This window comes from Haemorhous mexicanus, chromosome 10 (genome assembly GCF_027477595.1).
Source record: "Haemorhous mexicanus isolate bHaeMex1 chromosome 10, bHaeMex1.pri, whole genome shotgun sequence".
Classification (NCBI taxonomy): Eukaryota; Metazoa; Chordata; class Aves; order Passeriformes; family Fringillidae; genus Haemorhous; species Haemorhous mexicanus.
Window position 1 is genome coordinate 10920504 of NC_082350.1, and position 12976 is coordinate 10933479.

Consider the following 12976-nt stretch of genomic DNA (forward strand, 5'->3'; position numbering starts at 1 on the left):
GGATAAAAATAAACCTCTTGCTTCATCTGCAAAAGAACGAACATTGGTCCTGCTGAGTTATATTTATTATTCACTTTGATCCAGGCATTTCACATGACCCCATAGAAGCCAGATCAGGTTGGCTCATGAATAGATGCTTGCTTCCCAAATCTACTTAACTAAAAACAAAGCCAATGGAATTGAATAGGATCAAACTCCGAGGTCAGCACAGGACAGGTTTACAATCGGTCAGTGCGAACTGCAAACATTTTTTGAGCTATCTAAATTCTATTAGAGCAGCCAGCATTATTGGAAGCTGGTGATACAACACTGCAGGAGTTTTCCAGGAAACAACTTTCCAACGTAAAAAAAGAGGATAAAATGGTGGAAAGGTTTTACTATGTCTTTTATGAAAATTGAAATCACAGACTTCATGTGATTCCTTTTACCAAAAAGGAAGAGGGGAAAAAGAATCTAAGAGGTCAGATGGAACACTTACTGCCATGTATACTTTCACAAATATGTTTTGCCTCATTTAGCTGTTCCACAGTTCTGAAATGTCTAGGTATAATAGCACACAGTATGGACAAAGAGACTTAGCAGCACATTTTAATGGTGTCCTATGGAAGAGAGAGTTGTCGTTTTGAGTTGTGACATAAGATTAAAAGATAAACAGCATCATGAGGGACTAACACCAACAAGACTGCAGTCCCAAGTGAACAGAAGTCAAAATTTCATTGTGATGTGAACAATTGCAATGATATACTACTAGCAGTAGTGATTTAAATGTTTTTTCAGTGATTTCTTCTAATGAATAGGAGTGCAAATCTATTTCTTGCACAAAGTTATATATGGTTGAGAGAATTAAAAATGACAAGTACACAAGCTCTTCTAAAACTCAATAGAGCAACTGATCCATAGCTATGATGGTTTTATTTAAATATTAAATGAAAGTTCAGCTATTTGCTTCTACTTTTGTTTCAACTTGCCCACTATCAATACATTCAAGTATGTCCATGACAGTTTTATTTTCTTTTCTTTCTCACGGTCAGCTTTTCTCTAGCTAAACCTTAATTATCATTATCTTGTCCACTTATAATAAAGAAGGCTTTTGATGTTGAAATTTAAAATATTTTCAAATGGGCAAATAGAAGGCAAAGTCTTACTACCAAAAGTTCGGAATATTTAGGCTTGTCTACTGTACAATGCCAGAGGCTTTTAATAACCATTTATTTTTGATGATTTCAAGACAGGATTGAGGAAGATGCAAAACTCTGAGGAACCAGCCCCAGAGCAGGATTCAGACAGAAAAGCAGATAATGCAGATGTTTTGCATTCTAGACAGCTAACAATAAGATAAACCAGTCTTTTATTTTGTAATGGGTAGTCTCCACAAAAGCTTGGAGAGCAAAGTTAGTGTGTCAGAGTGTAAAAGCAGAATATAGCAAAGTTTAAAAACCAGAAGAATTGTAGTCTGAAAGAAAAGATTAAATAAACCTATAGAAAATTATTCATCACCATTCATTAGTACAGAAAATATGCACAGTAATCCATGTGAGGCAGTGTTTAGTAAAGCCATGTTTCCTGTAGGGTCTGAAGAGTACTTCTGTTTCTGGTATGTTGATTAATATAAATGACTGCATGAAATATAGATTAGTATTACATTGGAGATACTTTACCCATTATCCATCAGGGAACATGTACATCCGCATTTCAGAGCTTTTTCAGAAAATAGTACAATTCTGAGACTTACAGTTGCATAACAACATTCAATTAACTTTGAAATGTTTATTTCACTTCTATTTAGCACTTAGGTCCAGTTCCTTGGAATTATTTAGAAAACTAACTGCAAATGCATGAATAATAGTACAGTTTACATGTGACGAGGACAGCCTAGGAAAGAACTAGAACAACTGCAGGAGGTATTTATTGACTGACTATGAGAATGTAATTCAGAACTTCCAGGCAACTGAGTGAGAACCCAAATCAGGGAAATTCCCCCTGGTTTGAGAGTTAGTTGTTTTCAAATGGCACTTCAGATCAGGTTTTTGGTATCCAAAACAGTCTGTTCAGTAGCACTGAGAGACACTGCAGAGGTACCAGTCAAAATACTTTTCCTGGGATGCCCTTTTGTTAGCACAGTGTTACAGAGATATATGCATCCTAGGCCTCTATTATGAAAATCCTACAGCATGGGGGACTTTCACATAGACATAATCCTGGAGGATTAGGATAGGATCCAAGGACACCAGGGCAGTGATCATGACACAGCAAAGCATGCAGCTAACTGCAGAAGCACAGGAAGAAAAAGATGTGTCTTGCTGTTCTGGCAACTCAGGTTGTACACAAAGAAATGGGCGTGCTGCTCTTCCAAAATTGATCCACCATATTCAACCTTCCTAAACTTAAACTTAAACATAGTGCTTTGGTAGAAAACAGTTTTCATCACTGACAATTTTTTAGTTGACCACCAATCAGTACATATATATACAAATTTTGTATATATATAAGTTTTTTCCTCAAAATGTTTAAATTATTAGCTATCTCTATATAGACATGTATTCTGAGAAAGAGCAGCCAAGATAAATTAATCATCACTGGACATATTTCAGTTAGCAATTAGCAACATGTACAGTTACTAATTTTAGCATGTAATGTGAAAATGCCTTAGAGCTGTTTTATAATTATTCATAAGACAAAGAAAATTCAAGGTTTTTTTAAATTTAGTATCTTAAGTGAGTAAGATTAAAAGTCTGCAAACATTTTTGGAGTCACCCAACCAAAATAAGAAATAAATAAGTTCTCATAAAACTAGAGAATGGCATGGACATTCTCTTTCATCCAGCCAGTTAGTAGAAGACGAGTATAGATTTCTATACTTAACTTGTATTAGGAATTACATCTGTCTAATTCCTAGACTGATTTCAAAGAATCCTTAATACAAGAAAGGTATCATGATTAGTACAAACCCAATTAGAAACAGAATTCTTTACAATCTTAGGTTTCTTCAGTGACAGCTGCACTCAATACCAGTGACAGAATTATACAGTTTGTCAGATGTGTTTATGTCTGAATATTGATTTATTGATTTATCAACCATGTTGATTTTCAGGAACAGTAACGTGCACAAAGTAAACAGTATTATCTCTAATCACAACTTACCCTTGATCCTTTTTCTGGAAAGCACCGACAAACTGAACAATCCTGTCCCCCACATGGATCAATATATGCATATCCTCCCTAAAAATTGAAGGGTTATGGATTTATCAATGCACAACAGACAACAATTACATCATCAAATATTGTCAGCTGGACATATTAGCTAATTAGAAGGCAAAAGATCTCTCATCAACTCATAAACATGCTGGCAAGGTCGAAGCAATAAGTAAAAGCTTATTACTTGTTGCTGTAAAAGGTGGAAGACCTTAACTACAAGTTATGTTACATAATACTAAATATTACAGCCAAATATAACTTAGGAAACCAGCTGCACCTGAAATAGATTTTAACAGAACCAGAATTTAATTTGCAATAATGTAAAATTTGTAATCCATCACATTATTTTAGGAGATTGTTCAACTACAATGAAATCATAAAAGGCAAAACAAGGTGAAGGAGCAAGACATTCACTCAGAGATAAAACCTTGAATTTAATTCTTGTCCATTAAATGAAGCTAAGTATATGCATGGTGTAATTATGCATTGCCTACTGTTAATTTACTTCTTGTATTTAAAAATTCTGTTGTTGTCCTTTTAATAGCAAACAAATTACTGCTTTTTTCATCAAATTGCAATGAGAAAAAAATATTATTCAAGAAAACACAACAAAATGTAAATTCAGTAGATGTTGTGTGTGGTAAATGAACATGATTTCACTGTTCTTTTACATTTCTCCAAATGTAATGATAAAAGTACATCATATGCACTTAATAAACTGAGTTGGAATGTCTACTACATAGCATTTTTTTGAGTAAAACTGTGTAAATTATCAAAGATATTTTAAAAATAATTTTAACAAGGAGGTAAAATATTTAAGAATAATGTAGATAAACAAGTAAATGGTGATAAAACAAATATTTCCTCAGTGTGGGTTTTCATTATTATCAAGGTTAAGATTGTTTTGTTACTGGTTTTAATACCCAGCAGAACACTATAGGTTCATACTTCAGTCTTTCAAGGAGAAAACTCTGACAAATATTAGATGAGGAAAAATTCTGTTCTTTCTATCTGTACCATTTTTAGAATATCTAGAATTCCCAAACCTCAGAACAGGAGGGTATGATGATCTCTCTCACACACTACTTGTCTTTCACACACTGCATTTCCCATGAAATTAGTAATCTACTCTGCACTAGTCTCTCACATAGTTGTTAGACTCTTACCTCTCCTGGAATGTCAATAGAATCCAAGCTTCCAATAACAGAACTATTATCCTTTCTTCTGATTGAATAGTTATTTTTAAAAAATATTACCATCTTCAACAGCTCAAATAAAAAGGGATGAGTTTGGGGATAAAAAAAATGAACTCTACAAAAAAAGAGCTCGTAAATATCTGAAAGAATACAAAGAGGATGGACTTGAAAGAAGGCAAGGGCATTGCAAACATAAGGGTAATATGAAGGCCAGCACAGACAGGATAATAAAATAGATACTGAAACTATATTATGTATGAAAATTTGGCTTCAGAGAGATGGGACTGTCCACAGAAGCCAGTTTAAGATCTAGGTTAACATACAGAGCAGAATGGAAAGCTAGAATTGACATGTGCCCTAATGCAGAACCATTAAAGACACTTTATGAGGAAGGAGATAGACTCAGTGAACAAGGGAGGGTTTTCTACATCCAGCTTTCCAAATGCACCTCAAGAAGCCAGAATTAGAATCTAGGAAAATCCAGAGCATAAAATTGCAAATTAGCTGAGTAGCAGAAAGGAAAGTCAGAACTGCAGAAATACAGAAAGGAACATTACAGTTTTCCCACAGAACTATTGGTCATTTTGGTGCATGTGGTGCTACTTGTTTAAACTCTACCGTTCTATCCCTCACCTGCCTAAAGTAAATATCAATGTCACTTACCCCATCAATTCCTTGAGTTGAAAAAACTATCAGCAGCCACCTGATTTAAAAGAAGAAAACTGAATTAAAACTACACTCACAACATCAAACCTTTTCAAAAATTTAGCCTGTAGAAAGTGAGAAGTGATCAAGTGTACATAGGATTCAATCCTGTTTGGGGTGACTACATAGTGTTCTTATTAAGGGATGCACACCATCAAGAAATGGCCTCTCATGCTGTAAATATTTGGGTTTTTGGATTTGTGAGACTGAGGACAAACAGATAGGCATGAACAAGACTATGTAAAAGTCATTTTAACTCCCCCTTGTAACCTATTTCCAATCTCACAATTATGAAGGACCAGAGGGGACCTATTCCAGACAGATTTCTCCATGGACACCATGAGGTGAAGACTGAGTAGAGACAGGAATGATCTGCATCTACCCTGAAATCAGTTAGCTGGTGCTGTTTTCTTCTGCTCAGAGAAAGAGGGCAAGAGAAAGTAGAGAGGAAAGCCACATTCAGAATAGCCACATGATTCTAGAGCAGCTGCTAGGGAAGCCCAGCTCCATGCCAACCATTGCTGGTGATGGCTTGTAAAGTTTACAAAAAAAAGAAAAAAAAAAAGAAAAAAAAAAAAGAAAAAAAAAAGTTAGCCCAAAATTTCTGCAGCAATACAGAAAATAAGCATTCTTTTAAATTATTATTAATGTTGATATTATTTTTACTAAGAACTAAGGTGTCTACTAGTAATATGAAAAGATAAATTAGGTACAGCCATAGCATACAGACTGCTATGTACTATTCTACAGGACACAATGAAGCCTATTTCAAAATTACTTCAACTTTGCAAATATCTAGGTATTTCTTATTACTGTTAAATTAATAGCTAAGAATATATCTTAGTGAATCTGGTTAAAAAATGTAGTGATCTGTAAAACTCACCAGGCAGCTGTGATAAGCCACTTAATCCGTTCAAATGAATCCTTTGTTAATGCCATTCCTGTTGATTGAGGATTTGTATATGCAGCACTTCTTTTTTCTTTAAATGGCAGGTCTTCTCTTTCCTTCTGTTTGTGGATGGTCTATAAACACTGTTCCATACTGGTGTTGTTTTCCCCTCTGAACCTGTTTCTATTAAAATATACATCCAATGTACACATGAATAATTACTAGAAAACCAAAAATAAGTCTTAACCATTTGTATGTGTTACACTGCACAGCTTTGTGTTGGCACTACATTATATTCTTCCTATTCAGGCCACATTTTATTTTATCAGCAATCCAATTATTTCAAGGGGACTATGATGAAACTGCAGATTCACATAAAAGGGGGTACAAGATTTCAGCCTGGTAAAGATAGTCCTCATTCTGTGTTTAAAATAATGAACAAAGAGAATCTTGCATCACTATTTCTTAAGTTTTCGTTGCCACCATTTCAGTTAAAGGCACTAAGAGATGCTATACCCATGTATAGTGAAAAAAAAACCTAATGAACTTTAAAAAAACCTCAAGAAAGTATTTGTTATAGTTTTAAGACCTGACTGAGCAGCAGCATCTTTTGCAAACTGGGCTGGACCAGTCTGTGCCAGCATCTGAGCAAAGGAAGACCACTCTGAATGCAGAATAAAACATATGCATTGCAGCTAAGGGTTTTACCCATATGCATGGATGGATGACAATCATTGGACATCACCTAGAGTTTTTCAGCTTTATTTTTAGAACATTTTTTCTACAGTTTTTGCCAGGATTTAGGAAGCTGGGAGCTCTGTGTGTAGGACTGACCAGGGGCCTCCACAGTCCCACACAGTCAAATTTTGCATACATAAATTGCATACATAATACATAATTTGTATTCATAGTGCATCCCTGACCTATGACTTAGGTCCAACAGTTTTATTTGCTGCTCCAACCTTTTTGGAAACTCGAGCTTCACAAATTGAGAGACAGGGCCAGGTCATGTGCAAACTCCCTTATGCTCCAAATAAAAAAGAAGCTGCAATCCTTTTTAATAAGGCATGTCTGGCAAATGAGTCACACTGAGGGTTATTTCAAACTGAGGGTTTAAGGGCTGGGCTTCTCCCAGGTTAGCACAGATTATCACAGGCTTCTGCTTTTTAGCACTCTAGTGTTCCAAATGTGGGCAATAATTTTGAGGAAACTGAACATTGACTAGAGGGAATTGACAGGGGTTTGCTTCCTTTGGAGATGTTTCCTGAGTAGGCAAAGACACTCAGTTCATCAGCCAGGAGTAAGGATGTGAAGTGCAGCAAACTGGCAGCTCTCTGATAGCTGTTCAGGCAGCAGCCATGTGTTTGTTAAACACATGAGGGTACAGTTCCTGAAACATTACTGTTTTGCTTTCAATTATTTGATAGTGTGGCATCTTTCTAACCAGAACTAATCTATAAATAATATTGATTCCTGTGTGCATGCACAGTATATCCAAATCCTACAGTACTGAGGGAAGACTTTGGAAGCTGCTGTGCCCTGACTGATGAATAAATAGCCTAAAGGCAGCCAGTCCAAGCTGCAAGATCACTCTTTACATGTATTGTACAGTACTCCATTCATCTGTGAAATTCTTACAGTCTTGCTGTGCCCCAGTTCCTCATCTGTAAGAAAAGAAAAAAATAACAACATCCCTAATAAAAAAAAATAATATTCCAACCGCATTCCTACCTCACTGATTTTTTACTTTTTTTTATATTAGCAATATAAACAATATAAGCAAAATTGAGAGGCAATAAAATTTTGCAGGGACTGATTCCCTCAAATGGAAAATCCACGTATAAAGTGCTGAGACTTTGCAGAAATGTGTTCCTTTTGCCCACTATCCATCTCATTATTTAATTATCCAAACAGCTTCTGAAAATTAAGAAGAAAATAAAAAAGAAAATTATATTTGGTACATTTGCTTTGTATTAGCAGTGAAACTTTTATTTTCAAATTAAAATCCATTTTGATCCAACCCATTGACACAGTTTGAAGTAATACTTAATGCATGAGTGGAAGACTTGCAACCCTCTGCTTGTTATTTTGTCATGGCTATCTAAACCCCATCATTTTCCGAACAAGTTGAATTGTTCAGTAGCTAATACAATAACAGAAAGAATACAAGGTTTTGTTTAGATTGATGTGTCAAATTGATCTCATTTCTTATGTTTTTGAAGCAATCACAACAGTTACCTCAATAAAATATCCCCAGGATAGCACACTCACTGCCACCAAAGGAATAGGTTTCACCTGAGACCACCAAACCTCACCTCAGAAAAGAGAAGGGGAAAAGCTGGCAGTATAACATAATCTAGATGTTTTCTCTCTTGACAAGAATCAAGAAGCAAGACAATTTCATTCTCAGTAACTCTGCTAAAGAACAGGGGACACGAGCCATAGTTTGAGGCAGACACAGAGCTACAGTTATTGAGGTAAAAAGAATTAGAACAGTCCTAACTGTATTTTCATTACATTCAAATGAAGAAATATCACATGGAACAATACCACACAAGTTACAAAGTCAAGGATTCAGAAGCTGTGAAATAAAAAAGGGGTTGTGTGCTCAGTTTTAATGTGGTTCTTTTATGCATATAATTAGGACAGACATTTGAAGTCTGTGAACATATATGCTGTTTTCCATACGACTTCTTCCTCATTTGTGATGGATGTATTCAGTACTCCCTCCGTCCTTTCCAATAAGTCCTGTTTTTTTCATTTACAGTGTTCTATAAAACTGTGCACTTTATACTAAATTCGTACAACTTTAATGTTTCCCACAAAAATATTCCTGAAAATAGTATTATCCTTTCTTTACCAGAGAGAACCAAGGAAACAAAACCAAAGTTAAAGTAATTAAGTATCAGTTACTGTAGAAAAAGACAAGCTTTAATTAGCTGCATCTTTCAATTGCTTTCTAGAATTTAAGGTTGATCTCCTGTGTTCATGTACTGGTGCTTTTGTTGGATTTTTGTGAAGTAGCTCTACAGGCACCTGCAGGTATACATTTTGGCACAACTGATGCTCTACAGCTGGACAGCTGTTTAGACATACAAGATTGTCTGAGTTTGTAGCTCTCAGATAATATCATGGCTTACAGCAGTAGCATCAACAGAGTGTGCATCAAGGTTACACAGGCTTTCTGCGGATGGACACTGCCAATGATGGCAGTGGTGAGCAGGGAGGAGAACATCAGTGGCTGATCTTACCTTTGTAGCAGCTCCTTTGGATCTGTCCTAGAGACTCACATGAAGGCATGTATGCTTCTATGTGACAATCTCAGAGTGCAACATTACTTGCTGTTTCTTAACTATAAACACACAAAACTCCCATTCAGCTGAGCCACTTAGCAGCCAGCTGCTCAAGGTCAGTGAAGGAGGTGGTTCTGCAAGTGAAGAGGATTCTTTTTAAATATTTTGCCTTATTGATACATCTCCCTTGTTAGCACTCTCACATTTTTGCTTTGAGCTTGCTTTTTTTTTTTAATTTCCACACAGGGTTTTCATAATTTGAAAATTGACTCAGTACCTCTTTATTATAGCAGTGTTTCATTCACTCAGTATTCTGCATGAGATCCTTCATTGCCCCTAACAGTGGTCTGCCTGCTTTCATCTGTTTCTTCCAATCACTCATTGGCACAGTATTCAACAGCTCTTTTGAGTAGTCTTCTTTACAGTCAGAGCCATGTTGGGCCATTTTGCATTGAAATTGTCATCATTTCAGAGGACTGATCACTCTCTTCCACTGTAGTCTCACTTGCTCTGACCTCATTGTCTCATAGACAGCTTATGCACCTTTTGTTTTCACTTTTGTATAAATAAGTGTCTACTACCTTCTCTCTAACACCAGTACTACTTATGTTAAATTCCAGCAGTGGATACTATTTCTTCTTCATGGTCACCATCAATCTGGCCTGAAACCAGGGGAATTCTTTCCTTTTCTCTCCATACCTTGCTGTCAACGCCAGCATGCTCTCACAGATATTGGATATTTCAGAGTCAAGTTGTTTTACCATATTCCTATGTACAAGATCTTTGGTATTGAAGATAATGCTCACCTCCTCCTGAAGCATGTTCTTACTGGCACTACCAAAATTTTTGGAAAAGTCGCTTCTGCTAACCAGCTTTCACAGCAGTTTTCATAAGAGGTTGAGTATGGTCTACTGAGCAGAGATTCAGCTCTACTCTTGTGCCTGTCAGAGAAGCTGTTTTACAAAGCTCTGTGGCTAGCTTTCTGCTCACAAAAGCCTTTAGCTTTGTATTTCATTAATACTCCTAAATTTATATACATTTATTATATAGTTGCTTTTGCTATCACTTTTAGTGCAAATAAACCCTGTAACAAGGGATTTCCTGTATAGCATCCATGAACACTATAGACAAGATAAGGCTGCTGTGGCTGGCACCGCCAGCATGCTTTCTAAGTTTGCACCTTCTCAAAACAGCACTCTATTTGGTGAAAGGTTACCTTGAGCATGCAGCACTTCTGTCAATAACATAAATGTGACAAACATTACACATTGCCGACACTTTACAAATCACAATTCCGTTCGCAAAAGCTTTTTATCATATTACGTGGAAACCTTGGGGAGAACCATTTCTCGCTGCTTTCCATGTATGCGGTGGGGCAGCTTTTTGTCCCCTCTGGGAGTTTCCTCTGTCTCATAAAGAAAACACTCGAGGGAGCGGAAAGGGTTGCTGAAGGAACTCCGGTCCGTGCCCGGGAGCGCTCCGGCAGCGGCGGGATGGCGCTGGGAGCCCCGGCTGCTGCCGCTTTCCCGGTACCGCCTCGCTCTCGGCCGCTCTCACCGTGCCCTCCTCCCCGAAGGACCCAGAGCCGACCCCGCTCCGTGGGAGCGCAGCCCATGCCTCCTTCGGGCGGCGCCCGGGGCTGGCCCCGGCCCCGCTCCCGCCGCGAGCCCCGCGGTTCGGGGGTTCCGCCACCTGCGCCCTCACGGCGGCGCGGGCGGGGGACGGAGCCAGCCGGCAACCCGGGACACCTCCCGCTGTCCCGGGACGGGGCTGCCCTTCGGCGCGCTGCCCAGCCCCGTCTGGAGGAGAACCAGGTGCCCCCGCCGGGGCTGGCCGTCCGCGGCGCTCACCTCAGCTCTCAGGTGGGAAAGCCCCCGACACCTCGCTCACTCCATGCCCGCTGAGGACGGACGGACGGACGGGCGGGCGGCGGCTGCCAGCGCTGCCCAAGGCACGCGGGGGGAGATGAGGGGGTGGACGAGAGGGGTGGCCGGGGCGGGGCCGCGACCCGGAGCGCCGAGGCGGGTGCGGAGGAACCCTCAGGCCAAAACCCACGGGAGGGTGGGAGGGGGGCAGAGTCGAAGCGCCCCGGGACGCCGCGCAGGCAGCGCCCAGGGGGGGATGGCCGGCGGGGGCTGCCCCGGCCGCCTGGCGCCGGTGCTGCTGCTCGCCCTGCTCTGGCCGGGTCGCGCCGCGGCGGAGGTGAGTGAGCGCCGGGACGGGGCGGTGGCGCCGGGTCCCGCGGAGGCTGCGGCGGGCCCTGGGGCAGAGCGGGCTCGGCCCCGCGTTCCTCGCTGCCACCGCGCTGCGTTGGCCACTGGTGGGGAAGGAAAGGTGAATGCCTGTGTTTCAAGTGATGCGCGTAGTATGCACGGCCGGGCAGGGCGAGGGGAGGCGAGGTGAGGCGAGGTGAGGTGCATCTCGCCCAGCTGCGGGACACCGCTACCTGGACACCTCTGCCGGGCGGGGAGAAGGACGGGAGAGACGGCCCTGCACGGGGCACCGCGTCCCCGCTGGCCTCAGGAGCTTTCCGCCCTTCCAGCTGAGGGTTCGGCGCGGGGTGGGATGGAGGCTCCGTCCCGTCACCAGCCCGGGAAGCGGCTGCGGAGGCCCGGCCTGCGGGCACGGGGGATGCCGTGAGGGAGTGGATGGCCCTGAGGCAGACACCTCCGGATCGGCACTTACTGTCTGGACCACCTGTGCCACCTTCATGACAAAATCATTTAACAGACTTGTCTTTCGTGCTTAATGGCAAGTGTCCATCACCGTTTGGTCAGTAAATTCTCCTAGATCATATTGTAGTCTTTTCTGTGCTTTTCTCCAGTGTCTGCTTATAACATTTGGATTGTACATTCCCAGCTGGGAGAAGAGCAGGCAGCTGTGAGGGTACGCGGGTCGGTGTAGCTCTCAATATTCTGGCAGTTACCAAACAGAAAACTGCTGGTTTTGGTGAATTTCTAGTGGACATCAAACACATGAAACTGACAGTTTTAAATTTTCTGATAAACCCAAAGCACACAAAACTGACAGTTTTAGTAAATTTCAAGTTCTTTCTCCCATTATAGTCAACAATCTTAATTTTTCCTTGTATGAGTAGATATGAGTAAAGCTCTAACACCATACATGAAAGTCTTTACTGACTCTCAAAACATTTTGAAGTTCACCTTTAGAAGGAAGAAATGTGATCTTGTACTTTACTGTTGCTAAATCAGCGCCACATTCTGCTACAATTATCTGAAGCAGTCTAATTAGTAATAATTTTCCTTTAAACTCTTGCAGCTTTTTCAGCCCCCTCTTTCTGGGTAGAGTGTCTGGAAACAGCTTAAGTGCCTCACCCAATATGTTGGGTTTTTTCATGGCACTCTAACTCCACTGGCAGTCAAGTTCAGTCATTTAACAAAGATCTAATTGTTTTATTTGTAATGGAATTAAAATACCTCTTAGTTCTTATGTAGAACAGAGGTACCAGATCTATTTGCAAAGTATGTGTTTTCTGCAGAGTTGTTTCAGGCTCCATCCAGATCTGGATGTGGAAGATGTGGAAAATTAACAGCTCAAGACCTGTCTCTCTCTTCTGCCCAGTTTGCTAGTTTTTGTTCCTTTCTCCTCTTCCTCTGCTGATACCTGCCATCCATTGACCTTGTTGCTCTGAGGAGGTGGATATCATCATGTGGGCTTCTGGATGGCTTATAGCAAGC

At 40.3% G+C, this 12976-nt stretch overlaps 2 protein-coding genes across 2 annotated transcripts in view; one reads left to right on the top strand and one right to left on the bottom strand.

The window, feature by feature from the left end:
- The window catches only part of COL4A4 (collagen type IV alpha 4 chain), a 56756-nt gene extending 50592 nt beyond the window's left edge, over nt 1-6164 (bottom strand). Inside the window, exons 1-3 of the mRNA XM_059855298.1 lie at nt 5980-6164; nt 5055-5094; nt 3142-3219 (exon numbers count right to left, since the gene is read on the bottom strand). Coding sequence (XP_059711281.1) covers nt 3142-3219; nt 5055-5094; nt 5980-6035 — 174 coding nt within the window. The 5' untranslated portion in view covers nt 6036-6164. The remainder of the gene's footprint in view (nt 1-3141; nt 3220-5054; nt 5095-5979) is intronic.
- A 5079-nt stretch (nt 6165-11243) lies between these two features.
- Nucleotides 11244-12976, top strand: part of COL4A3 (collagen type IV alpha 3 chain) — a 57141-nt gene continuing 55408 nt past the window's right edge. The window contains exons 1-2 of the mRNA XM_059855988.1: nt 11244-11640; nt 12103-12164. Coding sequence (XP_059711971.1) covers nt 11244-11640; nt 12103-12164 — 459 coding nt within the window. The remainder of the gene's footprint in view (nt 11641-12102; nt 12165-12976) is intronic.